The following is a 23,786-nucleotide window of genomic DNA, read 5'->3' as shown; positions in this document are numbered from 1 at the left end:
GCTACTGGCTTTAACAGATAAGAATATATATTTTGATTCAGTTGAGACCTCTATTTAAAAAAAACTTGATTTCTGAGCTTTATAGTCTGTGAGCATTTTCTTATATTTGGCTAAATCTCGAAATATGTAGTATTCTTTAATACTTTTATCATATTTTCATTTATTTGCCAAGTGAGTAGCATGTTTTGGTCGGGAGGTTATAACTCTGGAAGGTAGGTGATGCAGTAGGAAAAGTGAGAATTGGAGACTGGACAACTCTGATCCCAGTGTGTTCTTCAGCTTTGAGGCTTTGGGCAGTCTCCTAACTGGTCTCTTTTGGTCTCATTTCTCCACTAATATGGAGGTTGAACTAGATAGATAGCCTTTCATATTCCTTCTACATCTGAAATTCTTTGATTTAAATTTCTTAACTTTGGTTCAGTTTATTCTGGCTTTCTATTTAATATTTAGTTGGTTAAATATTAACATGAGAGCATGCATCGATTTCAGTTTAAAGATGTTTCTTTCATGGTATAGTTTTAATATTGCCTGAAATAGAGGGATGTGTTTATTTCTGTGATATCCAGAACAGGGTCTTGAGCTTAATAGGTAATCACTAAATTTCTTTAGAGTAAATATATTTTAACCTTTTTAAGTGTGGCTTTAGATTTATGATTATAAGTAATCCTTTTCAGAATCAGAATGTTTTTAGGGAACTCAAAGTATTTTTATATATAGTGTTATCTGAGTTTATGAATGAAAACATTGTTTGCTAGAGTCTGTATACAGATTGGAGTTTGAAATTTGAATTAGGGAAGATGTGCTGACCTTTACTTATCTCGGATTTTAACCTTTCAATATTGAACTTTGGAAAATAGCTTCATTTATTAATAATAATGTTAAATATAGTTAAGTTATAAGGTAGGCACTATTTTTATCTCCTTTTTACAGAGCAGGAACTTAGGCTTATAGGTTAAGTACTTCGCCCAAAGTAACACAGCTGGTGAGTGATTGAGGCAGGGCTATAAAATCTAGGGCTATTCCTAGATCCCATACTCTTAATTAGCACACTATACCTTTTTTCATTTTATTCAGCAAATATTTATGAAGTGCCTCCTTTTGCAAGGCTATCGGCTAGGTCCCTGGGATGCAATGGTAAATAATAAAAACTGGGTCCTTGTCCTTTTGAAACTTAATGGTTTAGGCTTTAGGACTTTCTCCTGAGTTAATACAATAATTGCTTTTTTTTTTTTTTTTTTAAAGTGAAAAACAAAATAATCCCTTGCCCATGTGAGATTAGTTTGGACATATGAAGTACTGAATATGGGATAGAATATTCTGCTTAGGAATTTCTGGCTTGGTAGGAGGCATATGGTGGGGAAGTTAGAGAGTGCCTTTTTAGAATGTGTTTATTGTGTAGGCGAGAGTAATAATCTGAAGTTGGACTAGGGTTAGTTCTTGCCTTTAAGAGCTTTCAGGCCAGTTTCAGAAAGTAAGAATGACATATGGAAAAAAAAACCTCAGAGGAATTACAGAGAACATTTAACCATGAGCAGGGTAATATAGTGCCAGTTACCTATCTTGTTAAGTGAAGTAAGTGATAATGGTGGTGTGGTAGAATATATCTTGAAGGAAAAAAAAATTTGGAAGTGGATTGGGGGAGAGGAATGAGCAAGGAATGATGGTGAGGAGGGATGCAGAAGGAACACAGGGATAAAGACAAGGATGGGTACAGAGTTGTGTACAGGAAAGAAGGGCCTTTCTGAGGTATAAATAATAAGGCTATAGAAATGTTTATTGTTACGTTGTTTTTATGTAGCTGGAAGTCAAGAAGTCTTGCAGATGCCAGGATTGTATGAAATAATGGCTTAATGCTGTCACTAAGAACCAAGGTTCTTGCCAACTCTCCTTTCTGTCCCCTTTTGATGTTGGTAGCATCATCAGGAGATGCTAGAGGTTTGAGGTGTCATGTTTAGCACTGTTTGAGGAAGAGGGAGTGTTTTCTCCTCATCTCATCTTTAGGATTGAAGAGGCTTTCCTCAAAATTCTTTTTGGGGGGTCTTCTAGTGGGCTTCCACTCATGTCTCATTAGCTAGGACTGAGTTCCATGCCCATCTGCAGCCAGTCATTGGCAAAGGGAATGATTTAAAATTAATCCATTAGGGTAGAGTGGATATTTGAGAGTCGACCACAATGACTATTCCAAGAGTGATTTGACAAGTTAGTATGTGTGTGTGTTTTTAATCAGTCTTAACACTGCTATCGTTTCTTGGAGAAATTTTAAGAAAATGTATTTCTCTCTCTAAGATTTTTGTATCTGTAGTGGCTTACCTTTGAATGCCTCCCCCCCTTTTTTTTTTGTAAAAATTGGTGCCTAAGCAGAAAGATATCTGATTTGAGGTAAAAGTGTAGAACAGGTTGACTGATTTAACTGTCATAAACACTGTGAACTCCTGATTCTTGGGCTAAGCAATGAAAGAAAGGGAAAGTTGGAATTTATTTTTTTTCCCCAGATACATGTTTTGAAATGACCATTTTCACTTTTACTAAACCATTGAAAAATTGTATTTCATAACCTTGGCTATTTAAGAGCCTAATTAAATCTGGCAGTTGAGTTTTAAGAGTTGAAGCAGTAGTAAGATTAATTATTTTGTGGTCGGTGTCTTTGAACATATTTAAGTATACACTACAAAGGGCTTTGCCTTATTTGGTGTTTTTCATTCTGCTCATTTAGATTTCAGAATCCTCAGATTAGGGCTCTAGCTCGCCACCTATTGGTCCTGGAATTGTGTGTTTAACACCCTTCTGCTATACTTTGTGGAATTACTATTTATGTGGAAATATGTGTGTACACTTTTTAATCAATTAATTTTCTTCCCCAGGATTATAAATTAAAAAGCCAATACTGGGATCTCTTTTGGATGTGTATACAAATACGTATACATATACTAGTTTACTTTTTGTGTAATTCGACCCTGTGATTTTATTAGCTGCTTGCTTTGAGAACCACGACTGTTTGAAAATGACATCGTAATAGCACAGATGGAGTCTCATAGACATATAGGTGCAAATGCTGTAGGAGCTGGTGAGTTAGTGTAACTTGGTGAAGTACTAAAACAGGGTGTTTTTTTTTGATTAGCAGAAGTGAGGCATACCACCGGATATTGGTTCTGGTAAGCCACAAAACAGTATTGAGCATTTCTCATCTTCATTTTTGGTAGTAGAGCACACTCTTCTCATCTACTGTATTTGATTATTGAATTGTTGGAAACGTTTTTTTCTTCAGTCGTTTAATATTTTGATGAATTCGAGTTCTTTAATCGCAAAGCACTTAATTCATCTTTCGACAACTTTTTCTTTAGTGTTAAAAGATGATGGAATTCTAATTTGTGTAAAAAATGTGACACTGCACCATTTTGTATCTAGAAAGATTCCATTTTAAGGAATAAAATACTATCAGACAGGACATGAGAAATTGATAAAATGCCACCATTTTAAAGCAACTCTGGTAGGAAAGTGGGAATTTTGCTTTTTGTTGTGAGATTCGGGTTTCTCTGTGGAGTTCTTTGTTAAACTTTTAGCATAGCAGTGAACTTCCTTTTGGTGGTGACGGGAAGCATAAATACTCATTGTGTAATGCCATTTGCCTGTTTTGGCGGATCTGCCAAGCCATGACATCCAAAACAAGACGCGTGCTTCTTTGCGAAAACTACAGTTCCCAGCGGGCCGGGCGCTGGTGGGCCATCACTTCCCTTTCTCGCTCCCTGCAGCCCCTTCCAGTGCTGGCCCGGCGCGGGCCGAGGCCTGCGCCTGCGCAGTAACGACGTACGCTTTTTTTTTTTTTTTTTTTACCCTGGCGGCTGCGGAGCGCGGCGCTGGGGCTGGTGCCCAAGCGTGCTGCAGTGAGCGGAGGCAGGCTGCTAGGACAAAGGGCGGCAGGAAGCGCTTCACTGGTCAGGCAGTTTCCCACCCGATTCAGCGCACGTTTACCCTGGTGTGGCACCGTCACCATTAGCCTAATTACTACACAGTGCAAACAGTTCCTCGCTCACGTCCTGTCGCTCCGTCGCGCCAGTCCGCCTTGCCCCTCATAGCCGGCGCGCGGCCGGCCCTGCCAGCCCCAGCGCGGAGGGAATGTGACGGCGTCAGTGCCTCAGGTTAGCCTCCACTCGGCCCGAGTAGGGGCCGCTCCCGCCTGCCGCAGTGCCGCGTGCCGACGCCGCACGTCCGGGAGCAGCTGGGGCCCGGCGCCGCGGCCTCCGCAGATGGAGGTGCAGAAACAGTGGCCGCGGCGAGGAGCCATGACTGAGGCGGCGGCGGTGGCTGCGGCCGCGCCTCCTGGCAGCCCGCGTGGGTGGCGTGGTGGGCGCCCCCTGGCGGCGCGACGGGGCGGAGCGGCCCTTCGCCGCCGCAGCCGCAGCCGGCGGAGGCGCTGCTGTCCCTCCTCCCCGTGTCCCCGGCGCTCGCCCGCTCGCTCGCTCGCTCCATTCTCCCTCCGCTTCAGATTAAAGGGGGGGAGGGAAAAGGAGCTCGGCCGCCATTTTCCTAGTGCCGCCGCCACCGCCGCCACCGCTCGCCGAACCGGCGGGAGAACCAAGCTCCGTAGCGAAGCCGACTCGTCTCGCCGCGGCGGCGCGGGGGGCGGCCGGAGCGCGCTCCCCGGCCAGGAAGAGACGTCTGGGGGTGGCGGCCGGGGTGCGGGCTCGGGCTGCAGACGGCGGCGCTTGTTTGTGCGGGGCGGGGGGGCGGCTTCACCCTCTGCCCCCGCCCGCGCGTCTTCCCGGCCGGGCTGTGGTCCCCGGCCGTGCCCAGGCCCCACCGGAGCCGAGGAAGGCCGGAAAAAGGGCCCGAAAGAGAAGAAAAAGCGGCCGCTCCCCGCCGCCGCCTTCCCCTCCCCCTCCGCCTCGCCCCGCCGCCCGGAAAGTCAGGGCGGCTCCGGGCGCCGGGGGGGAGGAGAGCGGCGGGCCCGGGCCGGAGCCGCCGCCGCGCGCCCCCGCCCGCCGCCGCCGCCGCCGGCCCTCGGCGCCCAGGCCGGGGGCTGTTTGCAAACTGCGCCCATTTTGTGGGGCTGAATCCTACGCTCCTCCATCACGTGGTAGGTGCTGCTGCTCCTCTCCTCCACCTCCTCCCGCTGCCCTTTCTCCTTCTCCTCGCTCTCCCTGTGGCTCCCATTTCTCCCTGTCTTTGTTAGTTGTAACTAGAAAGGCAGGGCAGGGCAGGAAAAATCCCCGGAACTTTAAATGGCCTCTCCGGGTTTCCCCGCTGCGGGTCCGGGGCTGGGAGTCGCCCCAAGGGCGGGGGTGTGCGGGGGCCCTTCCCCACCAGCTGCCGCCTCGTTCGCCAGCTTTGCCTTTGGCGTTCTATTTAAAAAAAATAAGGCCTTAAGAACACGATTTATTCCTGTTAAAAATCCCAAAACAAACTCTGTCTTTTGCCTTGAACTTCTCTTGACTGCAAAAGGCCTTTCTGTGTTCGAAACACATCTTGCGCGGTTCACGGTGTGTATCACAACTCTGATTGTTTTTAGTGAGATGGTTATTTGTTTCATTTATTATTTTCGTTGCCTGTAAATCGAGGTCACTTAGGTTTTCAGATCTAGTCTCCCTCAGGCGGACGTGTTTTTTTTTTTTTTTTTTTTTTTTTTTAACTAAAGAGGAAGAGGCATTTATTTGCTTTCAAGTGAGTTTGGGGGGCCTGTTTTCCGGCTGACGGTCTTTTGATTCTCAGCAGATAGTTTGGGTGTTTTCCATACGATAAACAACCCTACCCTCACGTTTTACTTAAAAATCCTTTTGTTTTCCATTTTCGGGATCTCAGTGTGGTTGTGTGTGTGTATTTTTTTTTCTTTTTTTGAGAAACACGTTACTTAACTATTGCTTATTGGATTGCCTTAGGGGAGAAGGGGTGACATGATGGCGCCACTTTAAATTGCTCTTTCCTGCTTCGTTTTTTTTCCCCCTTTATTCTAGAGGTCATTGGTGCATTTTTCGTGACCTATTAATAAAACTGTACTTAAGAGTATTAACAGTGTAACTCATAGGGCTAGAGTTTGGTCCCTTAAGGATCGGGAGACCCGAATCCCGAGGTCCCCAAAGTTCCGAGAAATCTCTAGTCTTCCTGCCTCCCCTCCCTCCCCTCCATTCACAGTCCTGGTGTTGCCATCTCCTTTGTCACGTGGCTAGCAATCATTGTGTTTTTTTTGTTTGTTTTGGGGTGTGTGTTTATATTTTTAAATTGTAGCCCAGAAGAACCTTCCCCTTCCCCATTGGAGAGAACAAAACGTTTTAGTTGTTTTAGTTTTAGAGTCGGAGAAGATTTATAATAAACGATAAAATTACATAATCTTTGCCTTGCATAATCATGATATAGTTATAGATTGTTACTGAATTAAGTCTCTAAAGCACTTTTAAATATGTAAAGTAATGCATTGGAATATGTTTTTCACATCTCAAAAAGAGTGTAGTTTCTATTTTCCCTACTTTTGGGGTCATTTAAAGTACCACTATTTACAAAGGCTTAAGTGGGTGTGTTTTCCCCTCCCCCCCTTCTATAGGATATACTTGGTTCCGTTCCTGACATACTGTCTGACCAATTTAGAAATTTTCTGTTTGCAGGCTTGTCAGTTAAAACTATTTTTCTTTTTTTTTAACAACAGTGAATACTTTGAGTAACATGTTTTACCTAAAGTATTTCATTACGTTTCTATTGTGCTTTTGATCAGGAGAATTTTTGCTTTTAATCCTGTAGGTTTAGAAGAATGTTCAATTATTTGTTTGATATCAGTTTTCTTAATAATTATGTAAATTTTTATTTTGTAAAATACCCAGTATGTTTTTCTCTTCTACATAGGTTAGTAGCCACCTTAACAATTAAAAAACATTGTGTTAAACTTTTTTTAAAAGTAGATATGAAATGCAGTGATTCTTTAGGATGCATTGATTCTTGTCTTAGTATATTTTCAATGGTTTGGGCCATTTTCTTTGCTAACAGTTACATCATGTCATGTGATAATGTGCAGTGTGATGTGTAATTCTAAAAATAAGGCAAGGTAAAAATGCTCATCCCCTGAGAACTTAAAAAAGATAAATGTGGGATACCCGATTTATATTTCTTTGGTCATGGAATTCTGATTTTGATTTCCACTAGGTTTCTCCAACAAAGTGTGAGGTTACTTTGACCTTTAGCATATTTGATGTATTAGTGATCTCATGATTAGAGGTGGTTAAATTTTTATTTTTCAAGTGTACACTATTTAGAAACATTAGATGTGACAAAATTTTAACGTGTATTATGGTGAAGATGACTGGTCTATGATGACTGCCTTATTGAAGTATATATAAAATAAGTGTTTTTTGATTTGTGTCTGTAGACAGTTAAAAGTGATCAATTAAATATTAATGGAGCCTTGAGGTGGGGTGGGGTTTTTCATCCTTTCACCTATGTGAATCTATTGAAGTATTTAGAAGGGTTCCTGAATCTTTCCTGAAAGCCTTGTTCAGAACATTAGTATTTGACTTTTGTGCTTTACCAAAGTGAGATGTTAAATTTTTGTCTGATTTTTCTTTATTCTTGCCTACACATGTTACTTCTATGGCTAAACCTGCAGAACATTCTTTGATTGTTAGGTGACTTTTCCTGTTGAGGAAAATTCTGGAAGCTAGAAAATGAGTAAGCCATAGTTCACTTTTGAACTTTCAATGAGGTGAGAAGAAAGGGAAATAACTACTCCATTTTTTTCTTCTTCAAACAGGGCCAATACTCTTCCATCTCTAGTAATGCTACAGTGTAATCTGCATCCTCTGGATTTTATTGAGTTGACCACAGATTTTAATTGTATTTTAAAGTGAAAACAAGTTTTAGAGTTGTTCTGTTTGCTATAACCTGACTCATGTAACTTGTAAAAATATAGGGCCATTGTGGTTGATGGTACTGGTTTGAAAAGGCTTTTTAGTATTTGAGTGGTTCCGGTTAGAAACTTTTGTGAGTAAAGCTTAGTTATACTAGACAAGCAATTTTTTAGTGTCATAAAAAAAAATGCAAATTCATGTTGTATTTTTTAAACAATAGTCATTGAAAATCCTGCATTTAAAGAGTAATGCTTATTCCTCTCATATTTAGTTAGCTTCTTTGGAAGGCTTGGTAAGGATTATTTTCTTCTTGGTGAGGCCATTAAGACACAAATTTAAGTGACTTCCTTCCTGGAGAGAGATATTTTTTAAATTGATCAATTTCTTTTTTTCCCAAAGGATCTCTCCATTCTATTGAGTTTAGAAAGGAGTAGGAATAGTGCAGATTAAGTATATGATCTTCTGTTGATTGCCCCAGAGCAAATCTCATTGAGTGGTTTATTTGAGTTTTAAAGCATTTTTCCTTTGCCCTTTTTCTCTATTTTAAGTAAGTTTCTGCCTTGATTGATTAAACTGTTATACGTCTTAGCAAGCATATTTTACACTAGTGCCCTTTTACTTGATCACTTTATAAAGTACAGTGCAGGTATCTCAAATAAGATGGTCCCAAACACCTGGCTTGCCTACTGTATCAGTGCAGAAAGTATTTAGACCATGTTCTTTATCTAAAATAGGACTTTTATTTCTTGGAAATCTATATTAAGACTGGATTTTGAGTCTTCATGTTGCTTCTGAAGATGTATGTTTATATTATAGTTTGTATCCTAGTTAAAGTACACATTAGTCTCTGGTCATACTAAGTTTTGCAGAAATATTCCTTCCAGAATGTAATGATTCATGACACAAAGTAAGACTCATCAGTACTTCCCATTCTCTGAAATGTGAGATCAAATCAGTGAACCACAATGATGGTTAGGAAAGACAATATGAATTAGAAAAGACAGATATCTCACTGTACTATATAGGTCAGCAACATTTGAAGGCCACAAGTAGAGGTAGGTAAGGTGGTATCCTTGGGTGTCACTTGCAGATTGTGGAGAGGGTCACAGTTATTAGTTTACTTAAAATTTGTTTCTGCGTCATGACATGTTGCCTGCCTTTTAGGATGTAGAGTAAAACGTATAGGAGAAACTAAGCCAATAGGTATGATTAACCAAAAAGCCTGGATTTCAGAAAAGGCCTGAAAAAAATTTTTTGTCCTTTTTTTTGTTGTTTGTTTATTTTTACATGTGTTTTTTTTTTTTTTTTTTTTTTGGTCTTTGGTAGAAGAAAGGTAAAGCTAAAACAGTACATGGAAACTGACTTCAAAGTAGAAAGCACAATTCATATTTAGGAATGAAAAATTGAAAGAAAAACTTAAAGATTTATATATGAAGGTTTTAAACTTTTATGCCAAGAGGCCCTCAAAGGCAGAGACCTCTTGAATTCTTGTTTCTCAGTTATGTAGTGGTGTCTGGCAAATAATAGCTGCTTAATGTTACTTTCTGCAAGCTTTGCTTTTTCAAGATTTTAAGCTAAGCTAGTTCCATAAAGTTTAACATTTGAATGCCCTAAGTTAATAGGGAATTATTTAACTGAGAATTATTTAGCCATATATTTTATTGTTGACTGTAAACATCTTTTTTCTCGCTAGTTCTAATTTTTTAGAATTACAGTTTCTTCCCAAGCTTTTGAGAATCAGGAAATGTAAGGTGGAGGTAAATTCAGTGCAGTTTTATCTAAATGTTATCAAAAACTCTGGTTCTTGTTACTTGAACCAGGAATCCCAAATAAGATCTCACTTTGAGTTTTAATACAGCACATTCTTCCCTTGTTTGGAAAAAGTTGTTTGAGTGGCATCAAACTTAGTCCTTCACCTTTTAATCTTTTTTTTTTAAAGGAGCAGTTTAAGGTCAGACTTGGTTATTCTCAGTTGGAGGGGAAGTGTTGGGAATAAAAAAGATGAACAGCAATTTTGTTGTTAGACCCGTTAAACCAAAAATTGCTAAGAACTGATATCCAGGCTTGCTCTTGCTACTTGCTTTTTTGGTCTTTGTGAATGCTTATTAGCACCTCCACTGGAGGGTGTGAAGGGATAGAGGTGAAAGCTAATTAGTTTAATCTCTGATGTTTGCTAGTACAGAACAGAGCCTTTGTAGAAATACTAGTTTGATAAGTTGAACTGCCAGGAAAGTTTTATTAAACTGTTCATTACCATGGAGAACTGGGGATTTTGAAGACCGTAAGCATATATATGTATGTATGTATGTATGTATATATGTATGTATGTATGTATGTATGTATGTGTGTATATATATAAAATCGGGCAGCTTTTTTTTGTAGTTACCAGTTTACTGTTCACCTTCTAATTTTCCCTTTAGCCTACCAAGGAACAAAAAGATGTTAGTATTAATTTTTAAATTTCTCCGATATTGGAAAAATTAGTTTTCATTTATAATTAATTCAGTACTTTAAAGGGATGTGGTAGGTTTCAGAGAGATCCCTGGAATTTGGTCAAGGGATAACATAACCTGTTTGCTTTTGAATTGCTTGGACCCGTCAAGAAGTTTTCAATTTTACGATTGTTCAAACACTTATATTATTAGAATTTGTTAGAAGGAAATGAGATAAAAGTTCGTTTTTTCCTCTTTGTCTTTTTGTGAACTAGACTGGTAGGAATTCAATGATAGAATAGAAATAGGGTAAACACCAATTAATATTTTAACATGCAGTCATCCTTCAAAATGTTTTTCCGTTTATTTTAAAACAAATGGGATCATACTTAATGTAGCTTAATCTTTTTTTCGACTTAGCTTTCTTTATATATCAGAGGTTTTTCACATCATCATATATAGTTTTTTAAAAATAACATTCTAGTGCCTTTTTTTTTTTAATTTAAGGGTTGTATGTTTGTGTTACAGTTCCTCAGTGAAAGAATTGTGCATACATCTTTATGTATCTATGAGAATATTTCTGTTGGATAGGTTCCTAGAAATCCAGTTACTAGATGAAAGTTTGGGTAATTGCATTTAGAATTTTGATAGTTACTGCCTTCAGAAGGCTTATGTCACCACATCTAATAGTTTTAAAAGTACAGTTAAAAAAGTTTGGCAGTCTGAGTGCAGATGCTTGGCGATATAAATGACTGTATCTTGAGGTCTGTGGATGATGTCTGTCCTGGGTTTGTTCAGTCGATGCCTGCTTCTTGTTAGGTCGTTATCACTTTATGATCAGACATCCCCATTAGTTTCGTAATGGGTCTCCATTTGATACATTTGACACGGAATATTCAGGTTAACTAACATATGTTGTTTCACTGTCTACCAGGCCCAGGCTACATGTGTGGGATAAAGGTAAAGTATAACCCCTTTGTAAATAAGTATATAGGTGGGGAGTTTGGGGGGGGGGGCTGGGTGAAAAAAGCGAAGAGATTAAGAAGTACAGATTGGTAGTTATAAAATAGTTACAGGGATATGAAGTACAGTATAAAGAATATAGTCAATAATATTATAATAACTATGTATAGTGCCAGGTGGATACTAGACTAATTGGGGATCACTTTGTAAATTATATAAATGTCTAACCACTATGCTGTATACCTGAAAATAATAGAAAATAACATTGTGAACTCTGAAAAATAAACATAAAAGTATATAGTCTAGGGAAGAAAGGGAAAGACAGTTGGAGATTTATTTTACATTATGAGCTGTTGCCCATGGTGTCATGGGAGTATACGTAAGACCTTAGAGGGACCTGTAACTCAACCTGAAATGAATGGGGCAATACTAGAAAGAGCATGTGATCTTGGAGCTGAATCTTAAAAGAAAGAGTAGTATGACACAGAAGAGCCTGGAACTGTAAATATGATTCAGGTGGCTGGAGTGGAACCAAGTTGGAGATGAGGCTGAGTGTGAAAAATAGGGTATATAATATATTCTGTCTGGGGACTTTGGATTCATCCTTATTCTAGTGTTATTGAAGGATTTTAAGCAGGAACACAACAGTGGCATATTTATGTTCCCTCCCTCATTCCCTCTCTTCCTCCTTTTTTCCTAATCATTTTGGGAGTGGATGCTAGATTGAAAGCTTGCTGAGACAGGAAGAAAGCAGTTCCCTGGATTACTGTAGTACATAATGAGGTTCTGAACAAAGGTAGTGGCATTAAGGATGGAATTAATGTGCCAGTCATTCTGCCTATCTTGAACCTTCCCTGATCAGCCTTCAAAATTCAGCCAGAATGTGCCATATCTTTCTGGAAACCTTCATTGACCCTTTCAGGCAAAACGTAGTGCTTTATCATCTGGGTTTATCTTCACACCTAATTTCTGTCTTCTTTGGCATTAGTGAAAGTTATAATTCTTAGTGTTTCTACATTAGAATGTGAACTGTAGTCAGTTATTGTGTCTGGCATTAGTATATGTTTAAATGAGGTCTATGATAGATATATATCAGTGATTAGGATCAGGATTCACTTACGTAGTTCAGAATGTTAAAGAGCAGGAATTGGTTTTGGATTTGGTTTTGGGGGCAAGGAATGGGTTTCGGATACAGGATGCTCGAAGTAGCAGTATGGGTGATGCTGAATCCTGCTTATTCTTGAGGTTTCAACTTAGATTTTGTTCCCTCTGGGAAGCTTTCTATGACCCCACCCACTCAGCCTATGTGAGGTTCCCCAAATATGGTCCCCTGGGATTCCTTGATCACACAGTAGTGTCTGTTTTTACTGATCCTTTTCATCATTAGTATGGTGCTTTTAATGTAGGCATTTTAATAAAATGTTTGTTGGCGATAATCAGTTGGTATTCCCTTACACTTTCCTCTGAAGACTAAAATTGTGTCTAGCAGTTAAGGCTCTTCCAATTTAAACCTAGCCTTAAACTATTTAGTATAGTGGTTGAAAAAGCATGGACTTTAGATTTAGAATTAGGTATTTGAATTGGAATCCTGCCTCTGCAACTTAGGAGTTGTGTGATCTTGGGCATATTACTGAGCATCAGATTTTCTCATCTATAAAATGAGAATAAGAGTACTTGCTTTACAATGTTATTGTAAAGATTAAATGAGAACATGTGTAAAACATGGCACAGTGACTGACATAGTAAAAGGTCATTTAATGTTAGTGAACAGCATTCATAACAATAACATATCCTCCAGGCAGAGCTAGGATTCCTTTAGTAGTTATAAAACTTTATCAGTTAAGAAGCCCTGTTAACATAGGAAAATGTTAGGGACTGGATTGGTGAGGTCCACATTATTTCTTTGTTTTATAATAAAAATTATGCTTCCCACTCTTCATTGTATTTCATAATATACATTGGTTTCCATGTAAAAGAAGTAATTTCTGGTGTGTCTCATAATGCAGCATTTAGTACTTCATCACAAATCACTACATAGCTGCTTTCTTCCCTCTCTTTTTGAGAAGCTGTATGTGTACCACTTGGTTCATCGAAATTGTTCTGTGGATCATCGCCCAAATCCTTTCCCATTATTTTAATTGTGTCAGTTTCTCATTTAGAATTTCTCATCTTTCTCTGCTGTGCAAAATCTTACACTCAAAGGTTTACCTCACCAAGTCTGTTTTGACTACTCTAGCCCAGTACACTTTGTGAACAAGCTCTATATACATTTAGTGAGCATGCAAAATAAGGATGCTAAAGAAGAATGCCTGTCTTGGAAATAGAATTTATAAATTGACAATTGCTGGACATTCAGATAATTCGAATTGAGTGATGATGACTAAGTGTGTTATACAGTTTAAGCAGGAAGAAAGCAATGTGGATCTAAATAGTCTGGAAAAGTTCTTATGGAGATGTTGTATATTGAAGGATTAATTAAGTTTTGGACCTAAAGGGTAGAAGGGCCTTCCAGGGAGAAACAGCAGCCGCATAGGAAAGATTGTGGAGTTGGGAATCTGGGGAGGGCAGGAAGCGGGGAGCAGTTCTAGGTCCATGCCACCTGATTCACTTTCTCTGATATTGTTTTAGGTTTCATCTTGGAGAATTTTGACTCATGAAAAAAGCTCTACAAGCTCTCCTAGAGTAGAGAAGTGAGGTGATAAAAAGAATGAATTGGATTGGAATGAAATGGGTTGGAGGACTTGAGGCATCCCTGGCTGGGTTTGGGTTGGTAGTGTTGGGGATAGAGAGAATAGACCAATACTGAACAGTTTTATGAGCATTTAATGGACGGATATCATCATAAAGAAGATGGAGTTATGAAGGAAACGAGAGCCTTCTCTAAGAGCCTTTACGTTTTCTGTTTGTGTCTGTTATTTGGCCCTTCTGCAAACTTTAGCTCCTTTCAGTTTCTGGATTTAAGCTTGAAGGAGACTGACCATTTTGCTGTTCGACTTTAGTTGAGGTTCCTGTTGTATCCTGTCTGGATTATTGCAGTAGCTTCTTCTTTGGTTTTTTCCTTTTTACTTTGTTTTAATCTATCCTACCTAACTGGTCTCTCTAAAACACCGTTCTGATGTGTCATTCCCCATTTGAAAATCTTTAATGACATTCTGCTGCCTTTAAGTCTGAGTAAAAACTGGCTATTTAAGGTTGTCCATTAATGATCTGGCTTTAGTCTGCCTTTCCACCTCTTTCTGTACTACTTCCTCTGTTACAATATGCTTTATATTTCAAGCAAATTGATCATTTCTTTTAACCTTCAGGATGTCCTATGTTTTCCCACAGCTTTGCCTTTTCCCGTGCCATTTCCTTGCACTAGAATGCCATGTTAACCATTCTCTCGCCCTACCTAGCTTTTACATAATGAATTTTAGCTAATTTTCAAGTTTCAGCTGAAATTTTGACAACTTTGTGGAATAACCATCCTTTGTGCCCTAACCATCTTTCCTCCTCCTATTTCTTTGCTTTTGTGCAGAGTAATGAGGTAATAGTGGGGAAGAGGTTAGTAGAAGCCACATTATGGGCAAACTTTTCTTCCCCATCTGATTTTTGCTTCTGTTTTCAGTGAAAGTGTGATTGTTGTCCAGCCAAATGGCCAAACCCTTATCCTTGTCTCCAGCTTATCGACAGTTTTGCAAGGTGGATGCTGCTAGTTTATTCTTGGGTGATGAGAGTCCTGTCTTGGAAACCCACTAGGAATAAGGCAACGTTTTCATTTGTGAGTGTGGAGTTAGTTGTGACTTGCAGTATTTGAAGCAGCTGGATTTGATGTTTTGCTTTCTGGAAAGAGTATATCTTTATATCTTCACAGACATAGAGTGTATCTCTAAGCAATACTTCTCATTTGGAAGGTGTGGTTTTGCCCCCATGGGACATTTGACATGTCTGGAGGAATTTTTGTTATAATTTGTAGGCGGGTGTTACTGACATCTAATGGATGGAAGCCAGGGATACTGCTGAACATCTTAAAGTGCACAGGAGAGACCCTCTGCCCCCTACAACAAAAAGTTACTCAGCACAAGATGTCAGTAGTGCTGAGGCCGAGAAATTCTGCCTTAGGGATTTGTTTTTGCGTCCCAAATGCTTCTTGAGTTAGGTGGAAGTTTGTCCTTGAACCTATATTGCAGTTTTGAGTAATAAAATCAAGCACAGGAAGGGACCCTAAAAGTTACATAATTGCATTTTATTCCAAATTGTATCCCTCAAAACAGTGTTCTGCAAGATGTTAATAGGTATCAGGGAAAAAAGGTGTGTATCTGTTAAGTAAGTTTGGTAAAGGCAAACAATTGAGTAGTTATGCTGAAGTATATTGTGAATCTCCATCAGAGAAGTTTTTCCCAAATGTGTTTGCCTGCTGACATTGACCAGTCCCCAGGATGCTTCCGTGAAACTGGTAGGGAAACCATTAACCTAGCCTATCCTTTTATAAAGCAGATAGGGCCTTTCTTTTGTCTTTTAAAACTTACTAGAGAATCTTAATTTATGTCAGTGATAGCAGGGAAATTAGCTTCATCTATATTTGTCATAGTGTGGTTTATTAGATGAACTAAAAATTGGGATAGTTTAAGTTTCTTATAACTTTATTGTCTGTCCCCACTAGTAAATTGGAAATTATAATCCCAGCTCGAAACCTACTGCCCAGGTTGTTGAGGATTAATAAGTTAATTATAGCTTTTAATGCTTTGTATTCTTCAGAGAAAGGTGATTTATCATAAGCTGTTGTGCTGTTTTTGTAACACTGCTTAAGTTTGACAGGCTTTCTCTGTTTTAAATTGCTGAAGAGTGAAGCTTTTGGGATTCAAGGGAAATGGGAATCATTGTTTTAATCAACATTTTGCTGAGTATGTTAAATTTTAAGAATGTTACTGTGGCATTTTGCTTACACAGATTTTTTTTTTGGCTCTGTAAGAATTTGCATTATTTTCTTTTTGCTTCTTTTCCTTTTATTATACATGTTTATGGTGGAGACATTATATAAGTCAGGAAACAACACAAAAGAATCTTACCATTTTTTAAACAAAAATGAATTCATAGTATTTTGCTTTGTAACAGCTGTAAAAAAAAAAAAAAACAGTGAAGCAAGCACATTTTCATGTTAGTAAATGTAGCTCTGCATTGTTTTTTATGGTTGCATAGTATTCCATTGTATGGATATTTCATAGTTTAACTGAATTGTTGGGCATTCGGTTTGCTTTATATCATAAGCAACATGAAATATTAAAAGTAAATCTAGACATGGAGCAAAAATATATGTTTTTAAAAAAGTCCTAAGCTTGAGTGATGGGTTATGGCAATTATAGCTAGTATCGAGTGCTTACTAAATTTACTACATTGATTTATGTACTTGCTTTTTTCTGCATGAAAAGTCTTCAAGTACAATGACATTTCCTGCGTATTAAGAAGTCTTATTGAAGTTTATTCATTTTATATCTATCTGCTTTTTCTTTATAGGTTATAATAATAATGAAAATAGTGGATGTTTGTGCCAGGCATAGGCTAAGTAATTGAAAATATTTAATTTAATCATCATAGCGATCTGTCATTTGCAGATAAGGAAATTGAGGGAACAGAATAGTTAACTTAAATGAGGGTAGAGCTAGGACCTGCTCCCCTCATCTATGAATGCCTTTGGGAGTAGTATTGAATCTTAGCATTTCAAGTCAGTAAAGGGAGAGAGTTGTAGATTTCAATCTTTTTTTTTTTTTTTTTTTTTAACTATAGTATTGTTTTGGTATAGAAAAATAAAGATTGAGGAGTTTGGAATGGAATTCCTTCCGAAAAGGTTGGTTCTTCCCCTTCTCCTTTTTCCCTCTCTCTCTGCTTATTTATATAATTGTTTTAGCATCTACTCTTTGCAGTGCATGCTGTGGGGATATTGAGACCAAGGAGGGGGAGTGTATGTAAACAAAATAAACTCTTGCCTTTGAGATGTATGTGATTAATGTCAAGTTCACAGATGTACTTTCAGAGGGTCAGAGAAATCTTGAAAGAAATGGCATTTGGGCCAGAGGATTTTTAAGTTGTAAACTTTAAAGAATTGAATAATTCTAAAATAACTTCGGAATATTTATTGCTTAATATTGCTTAAGTACCTTCTGTGGTGTGATGTTAATTATGACTCTCTTTCATGTGTGCCAGGTGAGCCCGAGTTTTCCTGAATAAGTTTTGTGTAAGCTGTGTAACATCTGTGTCCTTGCTTGGGTCCCCAGAGGGAAGCTGTTTCCTGCCATTGCTGAGATTATAGTGCTCATGAGTAGTAGGCTACAGCTCCTTTTCTCACATGTTGTGTTATTCATCTGGCACTGATAGTGTTCCTCCTTGCATTGCTAGTATCAACTATGTATTGATATCAATTCAAAGGAGGAGGAGATTGGATTGATAGGAAAGATCTGATAAGTGTTTTTTTTGTTTTGGGTAGAAAATGCTTTGCGTACTATAAAACTGACCCAACATGTTTTAACGATTAACTTACATTGGTTCATCTGTCTATTGGTTTATAATACTTTTTATGCTATATTAGGAATTAATATCAACTTTAAAATCAGAAATAACTAAAGTAGACATGGAACAATTTGTTACACAGGATGCCATGTGCCAGAAAGTTGATAAGGATAAAACTGTAAGCTCCAGAAGTCTAGTTATTTAATAGGATGTTCATTAAAATACAATATTAGAATGAGAGCTTTTTGGCAGTTACGTAGAGCAGTAGAGAAATTTGAACTGTAAGTATATTGGTATTCATATGGATGTTATCTCAATCATTTACTTAAATATTTTGATGTTGATTTGAATTGCTATACTGTAAAGAATCTTAGTATAGTAGTGTAGTCCTATAGGGCCCACCATCCTGTTGATACTGAACTTAAGTTAAAAATGTTTGACCACATTAGAAGTTGTCTTTTTTTTTTTGAGGGGAAAGGTGGTTGCTTTAGTTCAGTGATTCACAAATTTTTCGGCTTCAAGACCTCTTTTCACTCTTAGAAAACGTCGAGGCAACTACAAAGAGCTTTTACAAGTTATTATCAATAGTTGATGTATTAGAAACTTTGAGAAATTTTAAAAATATTTACTAATTTATTTAAAATAAACATGTATTATAAAAAGCTTTTTACTAGAACAAGAACACTTAGCAAATGGCATTGTTATACATTTTTGTAAATCTTTCTAGCTGTTTTCTGGCTTAATAGAAAACAGCTGGTTTCTCATCTGTTTTTGCATTCATTCTATTGTGACATATTGTTTTGGTTGAAGTATATGAAGAAAATCTGACCTCACACAGATACATATTTGGAAAAGAGAGTAGTGGGTGACACTACCCCCAAACATGACAGGTAGTAGTTTTATCAAAGTTAGTTGCAGTGTGGAATCTAAAACCGTATCAATGAACTTTTGTACTGTTAGATTAAAATCCATTAGTCTGTCTTGCACTTCCTTTTACCCAAGCATGAGCTTCTCATGTTCCTTGGTAATTTACTGAATCACACATAAATCTTCCAAATGTTGGTTACCAAAAAATTCACATTTATCAGCAGTAGTCTATTTAATCAAAAATGACTTTAGTGGGAAAACGTTCAAGCTCATGATGGATACAGATTTTTAAAATACTTATTTTTGTGTGAAAAATTCAGGTTTTCTAGCTGGCAACAAACATTGTCAGTGGTTTTCCTTGGAAGTGACAGGTTCACTTTGTTCATTTTTGAGAATGTCTGCTAACTACTTAAGTCTGAATAACCATAGTTTGTTATTGTTCTGCCAAGTAAAAATAGTGTTACATGAAAAAAGTTTCTAGTTCAGCTTGCCATGCAGTTCTACAGGTGCTTTTTCTCAGACTTAAAGCAGCAGAAGTGCTTTATGCATATTTTCCTTTTCATTACATAGACTATTAAAAAAAACATAGTCTAGAGTAGAGATTTAGCAAAATTCAGTTTTTATAATTTTATCAAGGGCATTAAGTAGAACTGTTAAAAAAAAAAAAAAGCAACCAAAAATGAATAGAGAATACAGTGACCAGTGACTGTTCATATACTTTGGTGCTTCTGCCTTCATTTGTGCTAAGATACTAGCAGGCTTGCTCAGCCTTGTTTTTGTATCCTAATTGCAAAAGTCAACACAGTGAAAAAAAGACAAATAATGTTTTAGTATTGTTGTGAAAATAGCTTTGATCTTGTGGATCCCTGAGATTGTCTTTGAGCCACCAAGAAGTTCATAGTCCATACATTGTAGAACAGCCGCCTTAGTACTTTACATAGATTTTCTTTTGCTTTCAGACCAAATAAAGTAGATGAAGAAGAGGCAAGTGACTGAGATTTTTAGCTTGGGATACTAAATGCAAGCAATACCATTACCTGAGATGAAAAAGTGTGTTGAGGAGTAAGTGTGTTGGAAGAAGAAAGTGAATTTTGAGTTTCAGGGAGCTTGAGGAACAAAGAAGTAGGAATGTTGATTAGTGCAGCTTGGCAAGTTTCTGAGCATTAGGAGGCCTCACCATGCTAGTGGTTGTTGCCAAGGAAGTGAGTTGAGAGAAGAAGGCAGAAGAAGGGACCTTGGCATCAAGGACATTGGAAAGATTGGAAAGGAGATTCACGAATAATGGAATGGTCAGCACTTCCTAATTCAGAGAAGTCAAATAGAGTGGGGACAGACTTGACTATTGGATTTGATAATGAGTTTACTGGTGACCTTTGCCCAGAGCAGTAGGGGTAGAAGCCAGATTAGAGAAGAGAGGAATACGGAAGCAACTATTTATACTATTCTTTCAAGAAGTTTTGGGGTAAAGGAAAAGAGACATGTCAGGCAATTAATTTAAGAGGTGGGCTGTACTGAGGACAGTGAAAGAAAAGAACACTAATTGCAGGTGTGATACAGTTAAGCTTGTAGTATGATCTGTTTTGCAGAGAAGTGAGAAGCTGATGAACACTGGATTCTCTGGCCGGATAAATGCACAGACCTATGACATTTGGCATACAAACTTTTTAGTAGGGATGAGGAATTCCCTGCTAATTCTTTTCTGTTTAATCGTTAGATGTTTAGTTTCATACATTTGCTTCAAATTCACTAATTTTAAGTTTAAGTGCAGATGATTTAACTAACAGTCTGTTATTCTTTCAGAATGGAACTTCTGTTTGGGCTATTTTCAATCTGTGGTAACAAATGACAAAAAAGAAGAGTGGAATTCTTTCTCTTATGCAGGATTGTGTACATGACCCCCACTGCCACCCCTGCCCCGAACCCCCCCCCCCCCCGCCCCAAATCAATTCATTCTCCAGAATGGTGTGAGTGTTTTTCTGGAGGCAGGGTTTGGATTACAGCCTCAAATAGTGTTTGTATTAAAAATATGTGTGTTATTTTCTAATGTGCCTGTATTTCTAACTTCCTTTTCTTCTTTCTCTTCTAGTCTGTTCTCTGGGGAGGCAGTAAGGGGCCGTGGAGCTGGCCTCGGCACCGGGAGAGGCTGGACTTCCTGTCTCTCTGTGCTGAATGGCTGCGATGGCGCCCGCTCTCACTGACGCAGCAGCTGAAGCACACCATATCCGGTTCAAACTGGCTCCCCCATCCTCCACTTTGTCCCCTGGCAGTGCCGAGAATAACGGCAACGCCAACATCCTTATTGCTGCCAACGGAACCAAAAGAAAAGCCATTGCTGCAGAGGATCCCAATCTAGACTTCCGAAATAATCCTAAGGAAGACTTGGGAAAGCTGCAACCATTGGTGGCGTCTTATCTCTGCTCCGATGTAACACCTGTTCCCTCAAAGGAGTCATTGAAATTGCAAGGTGTCTTCAGCAAGCAGACAGTCCTTAAATCTCACCCTCTCTTATCTCAGTCCTATGAACTCCGAGCTGAGCTGTTGGGTAGACAGCCAGTTTTGGAGTTTTCCTTGGAAAATTTTAGAACCATGAATACGAGTGGTCAGACAGCTCTGCCACAAGCACCTGTAAATGGGTTGGCTAAGAAATTGACTAAAAGTTCAACACATTGTGATCATGACAATTCCAGTCCCCTCAATGGGGGAAAACGAGCTCTCACTTCATCTTCTCTTCAGGGGGGTGAAGTAGTGACATCTGAATCTGGGGACTTGAAGGGGGGTATGACCAATTGCACTCTTCCACATAGAAGCCTTGATGTAGAACACACAACTATATTTAGCAATAATAGCACTGCAAACAAATCTTCTGTAAATTCCATGGAACAGCCGGCACTTCAAGGAAGCAGTAGGATATCACCTGGCACAGACTCCAGTTCTAACTTGGGGGTTGTCAAGTTAGAGGGTAAAAAGTCTCCTCTGTCTTCCATACTTTTCAGTGCTTTAGAATCTGACACAAGGATAACAGCTTTACTGCGGCGGCAGGCTGATATTGAGAGCCGTGCCCGCAGGTTACAGAAGCGCTTACAAGTTGTGCAAGCCAAGCAGGTGGAGAGGCATATACAGCATCAACTGAGTGGATTTTTAGAGAAAACTTTGAGCAAACTGCCAAACTTGGAATCCTTAAGGGCCCGGAGCCAGTTGATGCTGACTCGAAAGGCCGAAGCTGCATTGAGAAAAGCTGCCAGTGAGACCACCACATCAGAGGGACTTAGCAACTTCCTGAAAAGTGATTCGATTTCAGAAGAATTGGAGAGATTTACAGCTAGTGGTATAGCCAACTTGAGGTGCAGCGAACAAGCATTTGATTCAGATGTCACTGACAGTAGCTCAGGAGGAGAGTCTGATATTGAAGAGGAAGAACTGACCAGAGCTGATCCCGAACAGCGCCATGTACCCCTGTGAGTAGCCCATGCATGATGTCATTCTTGAGAAATGTTGGAACTGGGGAGAAAGACGTGGTGAATTCCCATCACGGGGAGAATGGGATTCTTTCTATAAAGGTGCCTAGGTTCCATTTGTCTTTTTCCTTATTTTAGGTATGCGGATGCATATACCTGCTAGTGAGGGAATGGAAGATATTTCTGGCGTAGTGTTGTGTTACTGTGGGCTAAAAGTTGCTTATTTCCTTTTGAAATCTTTTAAGAAAAAACTAGAAGATATGTTTGTAAACCTGTACCCATTCTTTCAGAGTGAATACTTAGATTTCTTTTGAAATTGTACATAGAATATTTTCTCAAGTTTCTGTGACTTGACTTCAGATTTTGTTGTTTCTAATAGGTAGGAACAAAAGTTAGTTGACCTAGTTGCTTTTAATTGAGCTTTTAGTCAAGCACATACCCAGTCTTTACTTTTAAGATTTGAGATTTCCTTACATTTTGAAGACTGGTAATTAGAAATGCCTCCCAGTATTTTAATAGGCTGCCTCCAAGCATGGTCCACTTTTTCACAACTTGATTCTCTGCCTAAAAGAGCTTACCTTTATCAGATTTGAATTTTATTTTAGCTAAGTTAAATGTGTTAACATATTTGGGATAAATTCTTAACTGATTTTTCCAAATCTGTTGATTTGAGGAAAATTCTACGTAAGCTTTGAATGGCACTCCAAATTGGTATGGTAGAGCCAGAAGTACTTTACTAAGAATATTCTACCTTTCTAATCCTTCATCCTGCTCCTTATGGATAAACAAGGGAAGTACAGTATAAATATCTCTTTAAAGATAAATCAGTCCTCATTTATCTACTTATAAGTGTTAGACTTATGAGAGAAGGAAACATGAGAAGTTGGAAAAAAGGGGCAGCAGAGTTAACTAGTAGATCCTCTTGCATTTCCTCTTGGGGTAGAGATTTTGTAAAGATTGGATTACTAGAGAAGGCTGAAATAGGTGGATATGTTGGAATAATTGTTTTTTCCTTGCCTATAGTAAAATTGTGACTAAGATTTTTACTGGAGATTTCATTGAGACAATCAGGCTTTTAAGCATAAGTAAATTTCCTTTTTTTCTCTCAATTTCGTGTATATTATCCACATAGATAACACTCCCTGACTGTGATATTTTGGATTATATTTCTATTTTGAGGGAAAAAGTGGATAATTTTGCTGAATTTCTTCCCTGTAGTCGTAGTTCCATTACCATTTATTAGTTTTCTTTGTTTAAGAGTCTACTTCTAATTCAGATTTAAATAAAACAAATGTATTTCAGAGGCTTGCTACTGCTGTAACATAGTTATCTTTCCTTAAATGGATTAGTTTAAATCGGCTTGCCAATATGTGTGGGTTATCCCCGCTGACTTTGTTGCATAAACCACTGCTTTAAAAAATCTTGGTTAATGTTGAATATTTTGTTTTAATTTCATATAACAAATACTGTAGTTGAAGCATTTTGTTTCCTGTACTTGTTTTATGTATTTACGGGGGAAAAAATCTAAAATTTATAAGCTTATTGTTTTCAGGATACATCGTATTGAAGAAATTTTAAGTTTTGGTAATGTGGGTAACTTCTTCTAATCCAGTGAAATCAAAATACTTAAAAGAGAATTTTTCTTATTCTGTGGAATAGTCTAGTGATTTGAAAAGACCTCTTAGTCCGTTGACTTACTACTTAGTTTTGGGCATTCTCACATAATGGTTTGTTGACTGGAAGGGGGTGAAGTGTAAGGA

General features: G+C 38.4%; 1 protein-coding gene across 5 annotated transcripts in view; it reads left to right on the top strand.

The window, feature by feature from the left end:
- KANSL1 (KAT8 regulatory NSL complex subunit 1) overlaps positions 1 to 23,786 on the top strand; it is a 156,739-nt gene that overhangs the window by 18,444 nt on the left and 114,509 nt on the right. For 4 of the 5 annotated variants that reach the window (XM_016139847.2, XM_016139842.2, XM_016139846.2 and 1 more), the window contains one exon: positions 20,658 to 22,026. In XM_016139847.2, coding sequence (XP_015995333.1) covers positions 20,741 to 22,026 — 1,286 coding nt within the window. In that variant the 5' untranslated portion in view covers positions 20,658 to 20,740. Of the gene's footprint in view, positions 1 to 4,942; positions 5,075 to 20,657; positions 22,027 to 23,786 lie in introns of those variants that run through there. The other variant, XM_016139843.2, reaches the window with a different exon arrangement.

The sequence above is a fragment of the Rousettus aegyptiacus genome, unplaced genomic scaffold (genome assembly GCF_014176215.1).
Source record: "Rousettus aegyptiacus isolate mRouAeg1 unplaced genomic scaffold, mRouAeg1.p scaffold_m13_p_6, whole genome shotgun sequence".
Classification (NCBI taxonomy): domain Eukaryota; kingdom Metazoa; phylum Chordata; class Mammalia; order Chiroptera; family Pteropodidae; genus Rousettus; species Rousettus aegyptiacus.
This window is presented reverse-complemented; position numbering and strand designations above follow the sequence as displayed.